The sequence below is a fragment of the Pseudophryne corroboree genome, chromosome 3 (assembly GCF_028390025.1).
Source record: "Pseudophryne corroboree isolate aPseCor3 chromosome 3, aPseCor3.hap2, whole genome shotgun sequence".
In the NCBI taxonomy this organism is placed as follows: domain Eukaryota; kingdom Metazoa; phylum Chordata; class Amphibia; order Anura; family Myobatrachidae; genus Pseudophryne; species Pseudophryne corroboree.
In genome coordinates this window covers 168,133,727-168,155,511 of record NC_086446.1, presented here as the reverse complement: position 1 = coordinate 168,155,511, position 21,785 = coordinate 168,133,727, and the positions used below count along the sequence as shown (strand labels likewise).

The 21,785-nt window shown below is 46.7% G+C and overlaps 1 protein-coding gene across 1 annotated transcript in view; it reads right to left on the bottom strand.

Annotated features, from left to right (window-relative positions):
* TMEM17 (transmembrane protein 17) overlaps positions 1-21,785 on the bottom strand; it is a 71,163-nt gene that overhangs the window by 8,471 nt on the left and 40,907 nt on the right. The window contains exon 3 of the mRNA XM_063958577.1: positions 12,440-12,553. Within this exon, the coding sequence (XP_063814647.1) occupies positions 12,440-12,553 (114 nt within the window). The remainder of the gene's footprint in view (positions 1-12,439; positions 12,554-21,785) is intronic.

Sequence of the window (21,785 nt, the reverse complement as noted above, 5' to 3'; positions counted from 1 at the left end):
TAGCCTCAATGTTACGCTTATTGATGGTAGTCTTAGGTGGTAAAGATGGACAGGCAGATAGAGATAGGTTAAAAGTGAGCAATTGATGGTCAGAGAGGGGGAACAGGGAGTTAGCGAAATCAGAAAGATCACAACAGTGAGTGAAAACCAGATCCAGTGAGCTTGCACTCACATGGGAGGGGGAGGAGGTCCACTGGGAGAGACCAAGAGAAGCGGTGAGGTTAAGGAGTTTAGAGGCAGGTGATTTTGTGGGGTTATCGTTAGGGATGTTGAAATCACATAGGATAATGGAGGGAATGTCAGAAGAGAGGAAGTGAGGAAGCAAAGTTGTCAAGGAATTTGGAGGGCATGCCAGGGGGGCAGTAAATGACAGCTACTCGAAGATGAACAAGTTGGAAGAGGTGTATGGCATGGACCTCAAATGTAGAGAATGTAAGGGATGGTTCTGGTGGTATGAGTTAGTATGAGTAGCTAGATGGTAGTAGGAGCCCAACACCACCACCGTGGCGACCCCCAGGTCGGGGGCTGTGGAAGAATGTGAGACCCCCTGCAGAGAGAGCAGCTGGAGAAACTGTGTCAGAGGGGGTAATCCAAGTTTCAGTGATGGCTAGGAGATACAAGGAATTTGAGATGAAAAGGTCATGGGTGGGGACCAGTTATTACAGACAGCTCTGGCATTCCAGAGGGCACAGGAGAGAGGGAGAGAGTCTGAGGGAGTGATGTGAATGAGATTATCAGGGTTGCTGTAGCAATGAGGTGAGATGGATTTAGAAGACAGGGATACAGAAGGTGTAGTGAGGGTGATGGCTCCTGGGCTAGTATGGGACACTGCAGCAGTTGAGCATGGAGGGAGTAAAGTGCGGTACAGAGGGGTATGAGGTGAGGTAGGTAGAGGAGGGAGCAGGGCAGAGTGGTGGATGATTGGGCCCAAGGTAGGGTAGAGGTGAATGACAGTGGGGTGTCAGGTTGGAGAAGGTCCTCGCGAAGAGGTAGAGGCCACGGGTCCTCTAGGAGCAACTCCAGTAGATCCGCATACCAGGCCCTTCTTGGCCAGTCTGGAGCAATGAGAATGGCTTGAACCTTTTCCCTTTTTATTCTTTTGAGAATCTTTGGGATCAATGGGAGTGGTGGTACACGTACACCATCTGGTAGACCCATGGAGTCACCAGAGCGTCCACCGCCACTGCTTGTGGGTCCCTCGACCTGGAACAATAACGATTGAGCTTCTTGTTGAGATGAGAGGCCATCATGTCGATTTGTGGCATTCCCCACCAATGTGTCAAGCTCCCAAACACCTCCGGGTGAAGGCCCCACTCTCCTGGGTGGAGGTCGTGTCTGCTTCCCAGTTGTCTACTTCCAGAATGAAGATCGCGGACAACGCCACAGTGTGTCTTTCTGTCCAGAGGAGAATCCTTGTTACCTCTGACATTGCTGCCCTACTCTTCGTTCCGCCTTGTCAGTTTATGTACGTTACTGCAGTCACATTGGTCGACTGAACCTGAATGGCTTGATCTTGAAGAAGATGCAATGCCTGTAGAAGGGCGTTGTATATGGCCCTTAGTTCCAGAATGTTGATTGGAAGAATGGCTTCCTGACTTGACCATTTTCCTTGGAACTGTTCCGCCTGGGTGACTGCTCCCCAACCTCTGAGGCTTGCGTCTGTGGTTAGCAGAATCCAATTTTGAATCCTGAACCTTCGGCCCTCTGTCAGGTGAGAAGTCTGAAGCCACCACAGAAGAGAAATCCTAGCTTTTGGTGACAGACAGATCTTATGGTGCATGTGAAGATGTGATCCGGACCATTTGTCCAACAGATCCAGCTGGAAGGGCCTTTGCGTGAAACCTTCTGTACTGCAGCGCATCGGCTACCATCTTTCTCAGAGGGCGAATGCATAGATGCACCGATGTCTGGGTTTGTCTTAGAACATCCTGCACCATCGACTGGATCACCAATGCCTTTTCCAACAGAAGGAATACCTTCTGCACCTACATATGCAATATCATCCCCAGGAATGGAAGCCTCCGTGTTGGTTCCAGATGAGACTTTAATAGGTTCAAAATCCACCCGTGATCCTGGAGTAGTCGGGTTGAGAGGGCAATGTTGACTAACAACCTCTCCCTGGATGGTGCTTTTATCAGCAGATCGTCCAAGTACGGTATTATATTCACTCCCTGTTTGCGGAGGAGAAACGTCATCTCTGCTATTACCTTGGTGAACACCCTCGGTGCCGTAGAGAGGCCAAATGGCAGGGCCTGGAACTGGTAGTGACAGTCCTGTAAGGCAAACCTTAGATAAGCTTGATGAGGTGGCCAAACCGGAATATGAATGTACGCATCCTTGATATCCATAGACACCAAGAATTCCCCCTCCTCTAGACCTGAGATCACCGCTCTCAGAGAACCATCCTGAACTTGAACACCCGTAAGCACGGGTTCAACAACTTGAGATTTAAAGTGGGCCTTACCAAAACGTCCGGTTTCAAAACTACAAACAGGTTGGAATAATAACCCTGAGTTTGCAGCATAAATGGAACTGGAACAATAACCGGAGTCTGTATCAGTTTTTGAATTGCTTCCTGTAAAGTCATACTTGCTTCTTGAGAAGCTGGTAAGCCTGATTTGAACAATCTGTGAGGTGGGAGTTCCTGAAACTCCAGTCTGTAGCCCTGGGCTATAAAATTTCTGATCCAGGGATCCTGGCATGATGTTGCCCATATGTGACAGAAGAATCTCGAACGGGCTCCTACCTGCCTGTCTTCCAGGCGGTGCGGTCCACCGTCATGTTGAAGGCTTAGAGGAAGCAGAACCGGGGTTCTGTTTCTGTGAACCTGCAGTTGCTGGTTTTCTGGGTTTACCTCTAGTGCCTTTAAAGGTCGTAGAAGAACCTTTGGTTTTGTTTTTAAGCTTTGCTATCCGAAAGGACTGCAGAGGTGGAGCAGTGTAGGATTTTTTTAGCCAGGGGAGCTGCGGAAGGAAGGTATGCAGACTTACCCGCCGTAGCCTTGGATATCCAAGAATCCAGTTCATCTCCAAAAAGGGCTTCACCTGTGAAAGGTAGGCTTTCCACGCCATTCCTGGAATCCGCGTCCGCAGTCCAGTGGCGTAGCCACAAGCCCCTGCGTGCCATGGCAGTGGTGTGTGCATTGAGTAAACCAATTTCCTTTATGGCCTCCACCATAAAGTTAGAAGAATCCTGTATCTGTTGTAAGAGTAAAATGATCTTTCCCCTGGATAAGGAATCTAACCAGTCAATTAGATTACCTAACTATTTTGCAATGGCCCTAGTGATTCATGCACAAGCTATAGTGGGTCTCTGGGCCACCACCGCAGCTGTGTACAGAGATTTGAAAGTGGTTTCAATATTGCAGTCTGCAGCATCCTGAAGCCGGAGCGCAGTGTGCATGCAGCGCTGCGCTCTACCCTCATGCCGCCATTACAGCCGGCGACCCGCTAACTGGGACGCCGGCCACCTACTCACCACTCTTCAGGCTCTGTTAGGGGTGGCGGCGTGCTGCGGGTCTGTACACTCGCCGTGGTGGGGCTTACGAATAGGACCCTCAGAAGCTCAGTGTCCTGCCAGCGGGGAACAGAACCATTAACCCTAGGGAGGTTGGGCCGTTTCCTCCCCATGTCCCACTATGCAGGCAGTCTGGTGCCAGCCAGAGCTGCCTGAAAATAATAAAAAAGAAAATAAATGCAGAAAACTCTTTCCAAAGCGTGACCGGCTCCTCCAGGCACATTTTCTAAACGGAGTCTGGTAGGAGGGGCATAGAGGGAGGAGCCAGCCCACACTATCAGTTTCTTAAAGTGCCCATGACTCCTAGTGGACCAGTCTATACCCCATGGTACTAAATGGAACCCCGGTATCCTCTAGGACGTCAGAGAAAACAAATACCATCGCCAAAATATTAATACAAAAATACAAAACAAATATACATATAATTAAACAAGTATTGCTGGAATCTACTAACAGGTATTAAACCCGTACAATAGCGGCATAATAAAGATTGCATAATAATGTACTGCACATATCACAAGGTTAAATTGTTCTCTGTAATCAACTTTCTTCCTCTTGTGTCCGCGTGGGGTCTATAATCATTAGTGAATTGGTTAAGACTAATTATGGTACAAATAGTTGCTTACATGTGGTTAGAATGTTTCAACTAGTTACACCGAGTGATGCACTTGTTATTATTTACATTAAGTGCTGTCTATGCTATTGCTGATTTTACTATTACAATGTTACAATCGTCTGTAGGTCTGCGCTGGGATCTGTGCAATACATTATTATGCCGCTATTTTATGGGTGTAATACCGTTTAGTAGATTCCAGCAATACTTGTTTAATTATATGTATATTTGTTTTGTATTTTTGTATTCATATTTTGGCGATGGTATTGTAATTATGTGTATTGTGCACGGGTGTCCGGGACTCTCCGTTGATGATGATTATGTCATTTGACAGAGCGGGATGTGACTTGCGGCGGGCGGCATGGACGGTCGGACAGGAATATAAAGGTATGTGTTGTTCTACTCTGTTTTGTCCTGACGAATATGTTGTAATCTCAACATTGAAACATTGACTATCACCCTGAGTCTTCCTCACGGAGCCGTGGGTGCCGCCAACCGCTACACTATAGGATGGTAACTTTGCTACACACTGTTACTTAACGGAGGGCACCGGCTATTTTGTCTATATACATGTCTGAAAATGGAGTGCTGCTTAAACTGGGCACTTTTTAGACATGGGCACTTTTAAGACTTTGAATGGGTGTGAACTGGCTCCTCCCTCTATGCCCCTCCTCCAGATTCCAGTTATAGGAACTGTGCCCAGGGTGACAGACATTTAGAGGAAAAGGATTTATTGTTAAACTAGGTGAGATACATACCAGCTCACACCACAAACACGCCGTACAACATGGCATTCAACAGAAATCCAGTTAACGGCATGAACAATGTCAGCAACAGGCTGACCATAACAGAAACACAACTTGCGTGTAACATAACCAATAACTAATAAGTAATTACTGCAGATAGAGTCCGCACTGGGACGGGCGCCCAGCATCCTCTACGGACTAAGAGAAAAGGATTTACCGGTAGGTATTAAAATCCTATTTTCTCATACGTCCTAGAGGATGCTGGGGACACTTCAAGAACCATGGGGTTTTACCAAGCTCAAGAACGGGCGGGAGAGTGCGGATGACACCCAACCAAGTAGCTGCTCGGCAAAGTTGTAACGCCGAGACCCCCAGGGCAGCCACCCAGGATGAGCCCACCTTTCTGGTAGAGTGGGCCTTCACTGATTTTGGTAACGGCAAACCAGCCGTAGAATGAGCATTCTGAATTGTAGTAAAGATCCAACGTGCAATAGTCTGCTTAGAAGCAGGATTCCCAATCTTGTTGGGAGCTTACAGGACAAACAGAGCGTCTGTTTTCCAAAGTTGAGCCGTCCTGGCGACATAAACCTTCAAAGCCCTAACCACATCGAGGGATTTTGACTCAGCGAAGGCGGAAGTAGCCACTGGCACCACAATAGGTTGGTTCATGTGGAACGATGAAACCGCCTTCGGTAGAAACGTTTGACGAGTTCTCAACTCTGCTCTATCTTCATGGTAGATTAAATATGGGCTCTTGTGAGACAAGGCCGCTAACTCAGACTCCCGCCTTGCGGATGCCAAGGCCAACAGCATGACCACTTTCCAAGTGAGAAATTTTAACTCTATCTTCTGCAAAGGTTCAAACCAATGTGATTGAAGGAACTGCAATACCACGTTAAGATCCCATGGCGCCACCGGGGGCACAAATGGAGGTTGGATGTGCAGCACGCCTTTCACGAAAGTCTGAACTTACGGAAGGGAAGCCAATTCTTTTTGAAAGAAAATTGATAAGGCCGAAATTTGTACTTCAATTGAGCCCAACTTTAGGCCAGCATCCACACCTGCTTGCAGAAAATGGAGAAACCGGCCTAGATGAAATTCTTCCGCATGAGCCTTTTTGGATTCACACCAAGACACATATTTTCTCCAAATACGGTGATAATGTTTCGCCGTTACTACTTTTCTAGCCTGAAGAAGTGTGGGAATTACTTCACTAGGATATCCCTTTCGGGCTAGGATCCGGCGTTCAACCTCCAAGCCGTCAAACGTAGCCGCGGTAAGTCTTGATACACGCACGGCCCCTGCTGTAACAGGTCCTCTCGTAGAGGAAGAGGCCAAGGATCTCCTATGAGTAATTCCTGAAGATCTGGATACCAAGCTCTTCTTGGCCAGTCCGGAACAATGAGGATCGCCTGAACCTTTGTCCTTCTTATGATCTTCAGTACCTTTGGAATGAGCGGAAGCAGAGGGAACAAGTACACTGACTGAAACACCCACGGTGTCACTAGGGCGTCCACTGCTATTGCTTGAGGGTCTCTCGACCTAGAGCAATATCTCTGAAGTTTCTTGTTGAGGCGAGACGCCATCATGTCTATCTGAGGAATTCCCCAAAGATTTGTCACTTCTGCGAAGACCTCTTGATGAAGACCCCACTCTCCTGGATGGAGATCGTGTCTGCTGAGGAAGTCTGCTTCCCAGTTGTCCACTCCTGGAATGAATATCGCCGACAGAGCGCTTGTATGTCTTTCCGCCCAGCGGAGAACTTTTGTGGCCTCTGCCATTGTCGCTCTGCTCTTTGTTCCGCCCTGGCGGTTTATGTGCGCTACTGCTGTTATATTGTCCGACTGGATCAGGACTGGCAGATTGTGAAGAAGACGTTCCGCTTGAAGAAGGCCGTTGTAAATGGCCCTTAACTCCAACACGTTTATGTGTAGAGAAACTTCCTGGCTTGACCATCTTCCCTGGAAATTTTCCCCCTGTGTGACCGCTCCCCAGCCTCGGAGACTCGCATCCGTGGTCACTAGGATCCAATCCTGGATCCAGAACCTGCGTCCCTCTAGGAGGTGAGAGCTGTGCAGCCACCATAGGAGCGAGATTCTGGTCTTGGAGGACAGGATTATTTTCCGGTGCATGTGCAGATGGGATCCGGACCACTTGTCCAACAGATCCCACTGAAAAACCCTGGCATGGAACCTGCCAAATGGAATAGCCTCATAGGCCGCCACCATCTTCCCCAGCAACCAAGTGCATTGATTGATTGACACTCTCGCTGGCTTCAGAATTTGTTTGACCAGACTCTGAATTTCCAGAGCCTTCTCTTCTGGAAGAAAAACTATCTGTAATTCTGTGTCCAGAATCATTCCCAAAAACGACAATCGATTCGTCGGACTCAACTGTGACTTTGGCAAGTTTAGGAGCCAACCATGTTGTTGCAGAACTGACAGGGAAATCGTAATGCTCTGCAGTAATCTGTCCCTGGATCTCGCCTTTAATCAGGAGATCGTCCAAGTACGGGATAATTGTGACTCCTTGCTTGCGCAGGAGAACCATCATTTCCGCCATTACATTGGTGAAAAGCCTCGGAGCCATGGACAGACCAAACGGCAACGTCTGAAACTGGTAATGACAATCCTGAATGGCAAACCTCAGGTAAGCCTGATGCGGAGGATATATGGGGACGTGTAAGTAGGCATCCTTTATGTCAACCGACACCATAAAATCCCCTTCCTCCAGACTGGAGATCACTGCTCGGAGAGACTACATCTAGAATTTGAACTTTTTTAGATAGAAATTGAGGGATTTTTGGTTCAGAATTGGTCTGACCGAGCCGTCCGGCTTCGGGACCACGAACAGGCTCGAATAAAAACCTTCTCCCTGTTGTGACGGGGACACCTTGATAATCACTTGATTTTGATACAGCTTTTGTATTGCATCGCATACCACCTCTGTGTCCGGAGGAGAAGCTGGTGAGGCCGATTTGAAAAATCGTCAAGGGGGAACGTCTTGAAACTCTAGTTTGTACCCTTGGGACACTATTTCTAACACCCATGGGTCCAGGTCCAAACGAACCCAGAACTGACTGAAGAGTTGGAGACGTGCCCCAACCGGTGCGGACTCCCGCAGAGGAGCCCCAGCGTCATGCAGTGGATTTGGCAGAAGCCGGGGAGGACTTCTGTTCCTGGGACCCTAGCACGGACGGAGATCTTTTACCTTTACCTCTTCCTCTATTAGCTAGGAAGGAATAACCTCTGCTTTTTTTGTATTTATTTGGCCGAAAGGACTGCATCTGAAAATGGTGAGCTTTCTTTTGTTGTGGAGGAACATAAGGCAAAAATGACGACTTACCCGCGGTAGCCATAGATACCAAATCAGCGAGACCGTCACCAAACAAAACGCTACCTTTATATGGGAGAGACTCCATAGCTTTCTTTGAGTCAGCATCAGCATTCTATTGATGAATCCACAATGCCTTCCTAGCTGAAATAGCCATAGCATTGGCTTTTGATCCCAAAATGTCAATATCTCTTGCCGCTTCCTTCAGGTATGCTGCGGCATCCCTGATATAACCCAGCGTTAAAAGGATACCATCCCTATCCAGGGTATCTATATCAGATGACAAGTTATCTGTCCACTTTTCGATAGCACTACTCACCCACGCAGATGCAATGGTTGGTCTGAGCAGAGTACCTGTGGTGACGTAAATGGATTTTAAGGTATTTTCCTGTCTACGATCTGCAGGCTCCTTAAGGGCTGCCGTGTCAGGAGACGGTAACGCTACCTTTTTTGACAACCTTGACAGGGCCTTGTCCACAAAGGCGGATGACTCCCATTTTTCTCTATCCCCAGAGGGGAACGGATACGTCACCTGAATCCTTTTGGGAATCTGAAACTTTTTGTCAGGATTTTCCCACATTTTTTCAAAAAACTTATTCAGTTCATGAGAGGGTGGAAACGTTACCTCAGGTTTCTTTCTCTTATACATACAGACCCTAGTATCAGGAACTGCAGGGTCCTCAGTGATATGTAACACGTCTTATTTTGCCACAATCATGTACTGAATGTTCTTAGCCAATTTTGGGTCTAATCTGGACTCACTATAGTCGACACTGGAGTCAGTGTCCGTGTCGGTATCTGTGTCCGCCAAGTGAGCGAACAAACGTTTATGCGACCCCGAGGGGGTCTGGACCTGTGACAACACATCCTCCACAGATTTCTTCCATGAAACCCACGCCCTGCAGTGACGCTGTGTGAGTGGGAGCATGGCGCGCAGCGCGATCGCTGTGCGGTACCTCAATGCCGACACTGAAGTCTTCAGATCTTCTTCTACTCACCTGTCTTCTGACTTTTGGCTCTGCAAGGGGGGTGACGGCGGGCTCTGGGAGTGAACCCCTAGGCGTACCTAGTGTTCCTAACCCTCAGGAGCTAATGGTGTCCTGTGGCCAAGAGCCTTTAAACTCATCAGAAGTAGGTCTTACTTCTCTCCCCTAAGTCCCACGATGCAGGGAGACCGTTGCCAGCAGCCTCCCTGAAAATAAAACTAACAAAGTCTTTTCAGAGAAACTCGGTAGAGCTCCCCAGTGTGCATCCAGTCTGCCTGGGCACAGAATCTAACTGGAGTCTGGAGGAGGGGCATAGAGGGAGGAGCCAGTTCACACCCATTCAAAGTCTTAAAGTGCCCATGTCTCCTGCGGATCCTGTCTATACCCCATGGTTCTTGAAGTGTCCCCAGCATCCTCTAGGACGTATGAGAAATATGTATGTTATAGGTGCCTTGGCTGCACAACTTGCAGTCATACAGTATGCTTGTTGGTGACATTTTTGTCATCCCTACACGGGGAAACTGTACAAAATCACTGTGTAACTTGTTCTACCAAATTTGTGGTTTAACTGATAAGTTGCCCCTGTGGTCTCCACTATGTGGAGTGCACTTTTAAAGACCATATGGCTGGACACTGAACATCTATCAGGGCTGCCTTGTCATCTGGTCATAGCGACCAGCCAGTCGCTAGACACTTTTTTTTTTTACTGCCAAACACTACAGCACCGCATTACTGATCACGTTACGCCCCTGAAACGGGGAGGGAGGAGGGGGGAGTGTACATAGGATTCCGGGACTCTCTGTGACGCCGCGGCTGGCGCCCCATGATGACGTCATTTGACAGAGTGGGATGTGGCTGGCGGCAGGCGGTATGACCGCAGCCTCATTCAAATCTTTGCTGAATTTGCTATTATGCTATTACACTGTTACAATTAAAGTCTGCGCTGGGATCTGTGCAATACATTATTATGCCGCTATTTTACAGGTATAATACCGGTTAGTAGATTCCAGCAATATTTTTAATTATATGTATATTTGTTTTGTATTTTTGTATTCATATTTTGTCGATGGTATTGTAAATATGTTTATTTTACACAGGTGTCCGGGACGCTCTGTGACGCCGCGGCTGGCGCCCCATGATGACGTCATTTGACAGAGTGGGATGTGGCTGGCAGCGGGCGGCATGGACAGTCGGATAGGGATATAAAAGGTATGTGTTGTTGTACTCTGTTTTGTCCTGATGAAAATGTTGTAATCTCAACATTGACTATCAGCCTGAGTCTTTCTTACGGAGCCGTGGCGCATATCGCGGTCTCAAACCGGAGGATATAGCAGAATACTTGTACAATATACTCTGCAATGTACACCTTTTCTCAACTAACGCTGTCGCTAAGACATGTAGGATACTCAAGTGAATGTAAAGCACCAGCGCTGTACACAGGCGGCTTTAAATGGGAGACCTTGCCCAGCAATCCCGGAGACCTGCTGCTGCTATGCTGTTAGGATGGCGCCCAGAGTCTCTGAGAGAGTGAGGTAGCTCCAGGGCGGAAAATCTATAGGAGATGGCGCCCTGGGCCGGGGGAGGGGCTACAAGTCAAGTGCTGCCTCCCCTATGCTGGCCTTCCACCACAGGTACTATGGAGCCCCATTAAACTGGTGTTAATACACCTGACCTGTGCTCCGATGCCCTGGTGGTCTAGTGGGGTCGCTGTCCAGTGAGTGTCCACGCCAGCGCCGCGGTCCGTCTCCCGAGACCGCGGACAGATCGCGGTTTAATGGCAGGTCCTGCCTAGGAGACACTCTTACCTCCTACCCTTAGCAGCCACGCGATCCAAGAGAGCAGTCTGCGACCGTGCCTAAGTCGGGACGCCTCCGCCGCAGGTACTCGGGAACCAGGCCAATGGGAGTGTGCGGCGCCGCTTGGGAGGTGATGGAGCTGCAGCACTGAATGTCACACTGATATACAGTACTGCCAGCTCAAATAGCAAAGACAATTTCTGTCAGATGAAAAGCTTTCAGGGATGCACAGCGCTGCCCCCCTGTTCAGTGACCTCCTGCTGCAGGCACCAACTCAAAACTGAGTTCTCAGTGCCTGTAGGTGATGTTATGGAGAAGGCCCCTATACATCCTGGGACAGCTAAAGCTTTGCCTGTTGGTGCCTCTGGATCCAGATCCACTCTACATCCCGATGTTTCCCTGTGGAAACCAATGTAACCTGTGCAGAAAAATCAACTACACCTTCACACACATAAGGTATAGAAAAGGTTCATGAAGGATGTACTTTTTAAAATAAGTCACATTAGGGAGTATTAACTAACATATTGAAAATGTATTGTGATCCATAGCAACTGTTCAAACGTTATTCCAAAGGTAACTGGATTAAACTAATAAATGGCTTTGTCTAATGTTGCTATGGTTACTTTGAGCCACCTGTGATCTTGTGAGACAAACAAAAAAAATATAGCTTTAAACCTAGATAAAACAATAAAAAAAGAAAAAAAGAAATAATCACTTCAAACCAAATGCTACAAACTATATATATTTACTTGTACTATAAGTAGCATGTAAGCAGCCCTTATGTCAAAAAGCTCTGGAACAAAGTAGCAAAATATTTCTTTGCTAGAACAGTAACATGTACAAGTAGCAAAGAGCTACCAGATGTAGTAAAGAAACAAAGCAAAAGCAGAACAATGATAAAACCACATTTGAAATAACATGCTATGTACATACAGTACTTGCAATAAACATGCCTTAGGTTTAAAAACTTTTAACTAAGGCAGATGGAAAGAACCTATGGGACAAGGGGTGTGGTATGTTAGATAGAATAGACTTAGGTCGACAGTGTCTAGGTCGACCACTATTGGTCGACAGTAAGTAGGTCATCATGGTTTCTAGGTCGACAGGGACTCTAGGTCGACATGTACTAGGTTGCCATGAGTTTTTTACATTTCTTGGTGTCGTTTTCTTCGTAGAGTGAGGGGGAACCCCAATTAGTGCACCGTATCCCCTCGCACGGGCAGGTTACCGTTCCCAATTGTAGTCCACGTGGATCGTAAAGATGAAAAAGTTTAAAAAATGAAAGAAAGATGAAATGAAAATGTTTTTCACATGTCGACCTTTTGTCATGTCGACCTAGAAAGCATGTCAACCTACTTACTGTCGAACAACAGTGGTCGACCTAGAGACCGGATCCCGGGACAAGTGGTTATTCCCCATCAACTTTCAATATAACAGAATAATGAGCACCTTTTCTTGTAAGTTTCCACTGTATCCAAGATATAGTCGAATTATTTCAATCACTGTCATCAAGATCAGTATAGTCACAAGAATAAATTTGTAATGATCAGGAAGCAGAACATACTGCAAAGCACAAGAAATGTGACCATTAATTACACAGTTACAAAAATACTTAGATTAAACAAGGGTTAACATGTGTCAATGAATTTGCAAAAGACATCTTGCATTACCAACTTATATATTAACAATCAGCCTACTTCAAGCAGCCAACTTATTTGTTATATTTTTAATTAATAATATGATTAAAAATGTTACTACACCGAAAATGAAATAATTAGTTATGGGCAGAGTGCAAAGATTTATTGACCTTTATTACTCTTGCACATATCACACATCTAATTACAGAATTCCCAAAATCAAATTACTACACCGACTGACTTAAGGGCCGTACTGATGGGGAGATTTCCCCAGAGATGTGTGCTGAGCGGTCTAGCACAGACCGCTCAGAACACATCTCTCCCCCCGCTCAGCACAGCGCGATGTGCTGAGCGAGGGAGGGACGGACACGGGGGGCCGCTCATTTCACCCAGCGGTGAAATGAGCGACCTGCTAGATTGTGCCTGCATGCAGGCCAATCTAGCACCAGCGATAGCGATGCTGTCGCCGGCACCCCTACAACGGAGCGATGTTCTAAGCAATCTAGTCAGATTGCTTAGAAATGAGCTGGACATCGCTCCGTGTGTACCCCCTTTATTAGTGCCAGATATACAATTTTCAATCATATATAGATGTAGCATCAAGCGCTCTTATCACCGAGTGAGTATGTTGTCATCATGTCTGCACAGTGATAAGAGTGCTTGAGGCTATGTCTGGGACTCCTCTTGACCATCTGCCAATCCCAAGTGATTTCCCACATTGGCCACTTGTGATTGGCTGATAGTGAAACACATTTTGTGGCATTCATCAGTGAGCAGTAAAGGTTGTTGGGGTTTGTTTGTTTTTCTAATTATTAATAATAAGGATTTTTGCAAATCCTCTCCCTATCCTGATTTACATTAGATCAGATAAAGAAAGAAAATAAACAACTTTTTAAATGTTTTATAAAGTGGTAAACAATGTAGTTGTGGAATCTTTTATTCAGTTCAGCGTTATTTACCCTTTTTATTTTTATAATGGACTAGTGTGATATAATGTGACTGCTATATTGGTACAATCAGGGGTAAAAGTAGGCCAGAACTGCGTTCCGTCAGCTGTATCTAGTTTATGATTTATTTATTAACAGTTTCTTTATATATCGCAAAATATTCCGTTGCGCTTTACAAGTAGAACAACAGTAATAGAACAAACTGGGCAAAAACAAACAGACAGAGGTAGTAGAGCCCTGCTCGCAAGCTTACAATCCATAGAGGCGGAATGCGGTTTCCCTTTCTGCCGACCAAGCTCACCAGCCACAGCACTGTGTAGAGGTAGTATTGCTACAGCCTGACTGAAGGCAGAGTCTGTAGTGTATCACTGATGCGCTGAGCCTGCTGCTGCCAAAATCAACAGATGTAGCGAGTGGGCAGTGCTACAGTGAGTGCCTTCCCTAGCCCCGCCTTCCACAATCCCACTTTGGGCACTGACGTGATGGTAATGAGATGACGCAGTGATGTCATCGTAGTGCATTTGCCTCTGCTGCGGCGGGAAGAGGAGCCGCCAGTGTGCTAAGAGGAGTGAGACATCACGGGAAACATGCAAATGCTGAAAAGGCATATCTGTGGCAGCTTGCAAGTGATGGGAACAGTAGGACGGCATTAGAAGCGTAAGAGAGAGGTAAGAAAGAGATGCATGGGGAAAGCCACATGATGGAAGATAGGCTTCATGAGGGGGAGCCACATGAAGGGAGTTAACGTGATTAGAGAGCTGTATGAGGGGGGAGAAATCTGAGGTGGCAGAGTCAATGGGGTAAAAATCTGTGTGAGGAATAAACTGTGTCAGGGTGAGAGCTGTGAGGGCATAAGTTGAATAATGGCACCCTAGAGTATCATTTTTTTCACGGCACCCCAGGCCAAAAGTTTCTTATTGAGAAATTTAGAAAGAAATATTAAATTAAATAAACTGTATTTATATTGTCAAAGACGAAAAATATCATAATACATATGCCTTGTACTAACCCCATGCACATGCCCGCTGCTCGTGCACTTAGTCCGCCGTGCGTGCACATATCCGCAATTTGCGTAAGATCGCTCCGGCGATCATGCGCATGATATGGGTATTTACGGCGGAGTTTGTGAGCGTGTAGCGTGTTATTAGAACATAGCATATTTAACCCAAATAGCGTATATTGTAGATATAGTTCCCCTAGACCATGACCGCGAGTATTATTAGTTTAAACAGTTCCTGGACAGAGAGATTCGCCTTTGCATGACAGGAAGGGTCAGATAAAGGTTGGAAGGTGATGTCTAGTATCCAGCTGTAGGGTATTTTGAGGGTAACATTCCGGTGTTAGTTAGAGAAAGATCGCTTGCTCCTGCGTATAGTTATGTACAAAAGTAGATTATGAACATTAACTGTATTTACTGTAAATTACATATGCGGGGGGAATCCAGAGGAGACCACCCACAGGAGCAGTTGAGAAAGACATAGCCCACCTTTTCAAATCAACCTATGACCCCTCCCGTAATGAAAAGGTACATCTCTGTGTCCAATAGACAAAGGGATTACAGTGACCATTGTATTGTTTTGGATGAAGTGAATAAAGAGAGCTTGCAGCAGGCTTGGACACACAAGACTCTAAACGCTATCTGTATGACCAGCGGAGGACCGGATTCGGGTTGCGCTTGCGAAACATTCTCACGTATGTACATTCTCTGTAGCCATTATTCTGTTTAGATTTACTTGTTAGTCTGTAGTGTATAACTTGTATAGTTTTACCTTTTTGGAATCAATCCACGGAGGCCTTAGAACCTTGTGGTTTCAACTACAAACGGTGTTGTGTTTTCACTTTCCTGCCTGGGCTTTAAAGTAGTTTAACCTGTTTAAGGTGCATAAGCATTGTTAAGGTGTACGCACTGCGGACACTTTGTATCGCCAGCGCTACTTAAGGTTTAAAGGTATAACATCGTTGCAGTACTTTGCTGCCAAAGGTTTAAAGTATAAGCATATCATTACATTGTATCATTAACAACGTTTAAAGATTATCAGTTGTGTGTGCGCACGCTGTGTGTGCTTTGTACCCACAGTGCGGCGTTTGTACGCTGAGTGCGTATACGGTACGGGACTCTGTGCACAAATAGCGTACAAAGTACGTAGCGTGAGCTAGCGACCGCAGCAGCTCCATGGTAAAGGTGTGTTTAAAGGTATAGCTTTATGGTTTAAGATAATATCAACATTATCAATATGTCATCCTTAGGTTCAATTGTGTGGTAAGGGACAAGGGCAGATGTATTAACCTGAAGAAGGCATAAGGAAGTGATAAACCAGTGATAAATGCAAGGTGATACACGCACCAGCCAATCAGCTCCAATATGTAAATTAACAGTTAGGAGGTGATTGGCTGGTGCGTGTATCACCTTGCATTTATCACTGGTTTATCACTTCCTTATGCCATCTCCAGGTGCTAATATTTGGTGCTGTTTGCTCACATATGTTATGATAGACAGCCACCAGCACTGGTTTTGCCTATTACATAGTCAAGGGGAGAGCTGTATGAGAGAGGAGAAACTCGTAAGGTTGGAGCGCTGCGTGAATGCAGAGAAAGCTGCTGAGGGAAATGGTGTGTGCAGGAAAGCTGTGTCAGAGGGAAGAGCTGTATGAGGGAAATGATGTGTGAGGAAAGTGCTGTATCAGGGGGAAGAGTGGCATACGTATAAGATGAGTGGGAAAGCAGTGTTAGGGGAAAGAGCTGTGTCAAGGAAATAATGTGTGAGGGAAAGTTGTGTGAGGAGGAAGAGCTGCGTGAAGGATAAAATGTGTGAGGGAAAAGCTGCATCAGGTTGAAGATATGCAAGGGAAAGCTGTGTCAGGGGAAACTGGTGTTTGAGGATTAAAATGTGCGAGGGATGAGCTGTGTCAGGGCAAGAGCTGCATGAGGGATAAGATGTTTGAAGGAAGAGCTGTGCGATGTAAAGCTGTTATAACAGTTGAAAGGGGGGGGAAAAAAAGACAACTCTATTTTGTTGGGGCACTCTTGAGAATAAATAGGATTTTGGTTACCTACCGGTAAATCCTTTTCTCGTAGTGCGTAGAGGATGCTGGGTCCACATTAGTACAATGGGGTATAGATGGGTCCACCAAGAGCCATTGGCACTTTAAGAGTTTGAGAGTGTGCGCTGGCTCCTCCCTCTATGCCCCTCCTACCAGACTCAGTATAGAAACTGTGCCCGAGGAGACGGACATCTTCGAGAGAAGGATTATACACAGATAGTGGCGAGATTCACACCAGCTCACACATACAAGGCACATCAAGCTAACTAGCTTGAAAACTCAGCAACTGCTGAAACATTACTTACCAAGTAATAATGCAGTACGTAACCAAAACAAAGTTGTACTGAACTAGATAACAAATGCAGGAAAACGAAGCGCTGGGCGGGAGCCCAGCTTCCTCTACGGACTACGAGAAAAGGATTACGTCCTAGAGGATGCTGGGGTCCACTTCAGTACTAGTGATGAGCGGGTTCGGTTCCTCGAGATCCGAATCCCCCCCCCCGAACTTCACCCATTTTACACGGTTACGAGGCAGACTCAAATCTTCCCACCTTGCTCGGTTAACCCGAGCGCGCCCGAACGTCAACATCCCGCTGTCGGATTCTCGCAAGATTTGTATTCTATATAAGGAGCCGTGCGTCGCCGCCATTTTCACTCGTGCTTTGGAGATGATAGCGAGAGGACGTGGCTGCATTCTCTCAGTTTCTGTGTTCAGTGTGCTGCAAATATCTGTGCTCAGTGTGCTTGCAAATATCTGTGCTCAGTGTGCTGCAAATATCTGTGCTCAGTGTGCTGAAAATATCTATGTTCTCTGCCTGAAAAATGCTCCATATCTGTGCTGCATTGTAGTATATACAGTAGGACAGTGCAGAATGTTGCTGTGACCACCAGTATATATATATAGCAGTACGGTACAGTAGTCCACTGCTCTACCTCTGTGTCGTCAAGTATACTATCCATATCTGTGCTGCATTTTAGTTGTGCGCAGTATATAGTAGAAGGGGACAGTACAGAATGTTGCTGTGACCACCAGTATATATATATATATATATATATATATAGTGGTACAGTAGTCCACTGCTCTACCTCTGTGTCGTCAAGTATACTATGCATCCATACCTGTGCTGCATTTTAGTTGTGCGCAGTATATAGTAGGAGGGGACAGTGCAGAATGTTGATGTGACCACCAGTCTATAATATATATATATATATATATATATATATATATATATATATATATATATATATAGCAGTACGGTACAGTAGTCCATTGCTCTACCTCTGTGTCGTCAAGTATACTACAAAAGTTCAGTAAAATGACACAAAAATCAAAATTAAAAGCGTCTCATGAGAAGCGTAAACTTGCCAATATGCCATTTACGACACGGAGTGGCAAGGAACGGCTGAGGCCCTGGCCTATGTTCATGGCTGGTGGTTCAGATTCACATGAGGATGGAAGCACTCATCCTCTCGCTAGAAAACTACAGTGCCACTCCTAGATGGGCTAGGTGTTTGTGTCGGCCACTTGGGTCGTTTAGCTTAGTCACACAGCTACCTCATTGCACCTCTTTTTTTCTTTGCATCATGTGCTGTTTGAGGACTATTTTTTAAATCTGCCATCCTGTCTGACACTGCAGTGCCACTCCTAGATGGGCCAGTTGTTTGTGTCGGCCACTTGGGTCGCTTAACTTAGCCATCCAGCGACCTCTGCGCAAATTTTAGGACTAAAAATAATATTGTGAGGTGTGAGGTGTTCAGAATAGACTGGAAATGAGTGGAAATTATGGTTATTGAGGTTAATAATCCTATGGGATCAAAATGACCCCCAAATTCTATGATTTAAGCTGTTTTTGAGGGGTTTTTGTAAAAAAACACCCGAATTCAAAACACACCCGAATCCGACAAAAAAATAAGAATTTACTTACCGATAATTCTATTTCTCGTAGTCCGTAGTGGATGCTGGGGACTCCGTCAGGACCATGGGGAATAGCGGCTCCGCAGGAGACAGGGCACAAAAGTAAAAGCTTTAGGATCAGGTGGTGTGCACAGGCTCCTCCCCCTATGACCCTCCTCCAAGCCTCAGTTAGGATACTGTGCCCGGACGAGCGTACACAATAAGGAAGGATTTTGAATCCCGGGTAAGACTCATACCAGCCACACCAATCACACTGTACAACCTGTGATCTGAACCCAGTTAACAGCATGATAACAGCGGAGCCTCTGAAAAGATGGCTCACAACAATAATAACCCGATTTTTCTAACAATAACTATGTACAAGTATTGCAGACAATCCGCACTTGGGATGGGCGCCCAGCATCCACTACGGACTACGAGAAATAGAATTATCGGTAAGTAAATTCTTATTTTCTCTGACGTCCTAAGTGGATGCTGGGGACTCCGTCAGGACCATGGGGATTATACCAAAGCTCCCAAACGGGCGGGAGAGTGCGGATGACTCTGCAGCACCGAGTGAGAGAACTCCAGGTCCTCCTCAGCCAGGGTGTGCCCCTGACCAAGTAGCAGCTCGGCAAAGTTGTAAAGCCGAGACCCCTCGGGCAGCCGCCCAAGATGAGCCCACCTTCCTTGTGGAATGGGCATTTACATATTTTGGCTGTGGCAGGCCTGCCACAGAATGTGCAAGCTGAATTGTACTACACATCCAACTAGCAATCGTCTGCTTAGAAGCAAGAGCACCCAGTTTGTTGGGTGCATACAGGATAACAGCAAGTCAGTTTTCCTGACTCCAGCCGTCCTGGAAACCTATATTTTCAGGGCCCTGACAACATCTAGCAACTTGGAGTCCTCCAAGTCCCTAGTATCCGCAGGTACCACAATAAGCTGGTTCAGGTGAAACGCTGACACCACCTTAGGGAGAAACTGGGGACGAGTCCGCAGCTCTGCCCTGTCCGAATGGACAATCAGATATGGGCTTTTGTGAGACAAAGCCGCCAATTCTGACACTCGCCTGGCCGAGGCCAGGGCCAACAGCATGGTCACTTTCCATGTGAGATATTTCAAATCCACAGATTTGAGTGGTTTAAACCAATGTGATTTGAGGAATCCCAGAACTACGTTGAGATCCCACAGTGCCACTGGAGGCACAAAAGGGGGTTGTATATGCAGTACTCCCTTGACAAACTTCTGGACTTCAGGAACTGAAGCCAATTCTTTCTGGAAGAAATTCGACAGGGCCGAAATGTGAACCTTAATGGACCCCAATTTGAGGCACATAGACACTCCTGTTTGCAGGAAATGTAGGAATCGACCGAGTTGAAATTCCTCCGTGGGGCCTTCCTGGCCTCACACCATGCAACATATTTTCGCCAAATGCGGTGATAATGTTGTGTGGTCACCTCCTTCCTGGCTCTGACCAGGGTAGGGATGACCTCTTCCGGAATGCCTTTTTCCCTTAGGATCCGGCGTTCAACCGCCATGCCGTCAAACGCAGCTGCGGTAAGTCTTGGAACAGACATGTTCCTTGCTGAAGCAAGTCCCTTCTTAGTATCTCTTGAAGTTCCGGGTACCAAGTCCTTCTTGGCCAATCCGGAGCCACGAGTATAGTTCTTACTCCTCTCCTTCTTATAATTCTCAGTACCTTGGGTATGAGAGACAGAGGAGGGAACACATACACCGACTGGTACACCCACGGTGTTACCAGAGCGTCCCAGCTATTGCCTGAGGGTCTCTTGACCTGGCGCAATACCTGTCCAGTTTTTTGTTCAGACGGGACGCCATCATGTCCACCTTTGGTCTTTCCCAACGGTTCACAATCATGTGGAAGACTTCCAGATGAAGTCTCCACTCTCCCGGGTGGAGGTCGTGCCTGCTGAGGAAGTCTGCTTCCCAGTTGTCCACTCCCGGAATGAACACCGCTGACAGTGTTATCACATGATTTTTCGCCCAGCGAAGAATCCTTGCTGCCATTGCCCACCTGCTTCTTGTGCCGCCCTGTCTGTTTACGTGGGCGACTGCCGTGATGTTGTCCGACTGGATCAGCACCGGTTGACTTTGAAGCAGAGGTCTTCCTAGGCTCAGAGCATTGTAAATTGCCCTTAGCTCCAGTATATTTATGTGGAGAGAAGTCTCCAGACTTGACCACACTCCTTGGAAATTTCTTCCCTGTGTGACTGCTCCCCAGCCTCTCAGGCTGGCATCCGTGGTCACCAGGACCCAGTCCTGAATGCCGAATCTGCTGCCCTCTAGTAGATGAGCACTCTGCAGCCACCACAGAAGAGACACCCTTGTCCTTGGAGACAGGATTATCCGCTGATGCATCTAAAGATGCGATCCGGACCATTCGTCCAGCAGATCCCACTGAAAAATTCTTTCGTGAAATCTGCCGAATGGAATCGCTTCGTAAGAAGCCACCATTTTTCCCAGGACTCTTGTGCATTGATGCACTGACACTTGGCCTGGTTCTAGGAGGTTCCTAACTAGCTCGGATAACTCCCAGGCTTTCTCCTCCGGGAGAAACACCTTTTTCTGGACTGTGTCCAGAATCATCCCTAGTAACAGCAGACGTGTCATCGGAATCAGCTGCGATTTTGGAATATTTAGAATCCACCCGTGCTGTCGTAGAACTACTTGAGATAGTGCTACTCCGACCTCCAACTGTTCTCTGGACCTTGCCCTTATCAGGAGATCGTCCAAGTAAGGGATAATTAAGACGCCTTTTCTTTGAAGAAGAATCATCATTTCGGCCATTACCTTGGTAAAGACCCGGGGTGCCGTGGACAATCCAAACGGCAGCGTCTGAAACTGATAGTGACAGTTCTGTACCACGAACCTGAGGTACCCTTGGTGAGAAGGGCAATTTGGGACATGGAGGTAAGCATCCTTGATGTCCAGGGACACCATATAGTCCCCTTCTTCCTGGTTCGCTATCACTGCTCTGAGTGACTCCATCTTGATTTGAACCTTTGTATGTAAGTGTTCAAAGATTTCAGATTTAGAATAGATCTCACCGAGCCGTCTGGCTTCAGTACCACAAATAGTGTGGAATAATACCCTTTTCCTTGTTGTAGGAGGGGTACTTTGATTATCACCTGCTGGGAATACAGCTTGTGAATTGTTTCCAATAATGCCTCCCTGTCGGAGGGAGACGTTGGTAAAGCAGATTTCAGGAACCTGCGAGGGGGAGACGTCTCGAATTTCCAATCTGTACCCCTG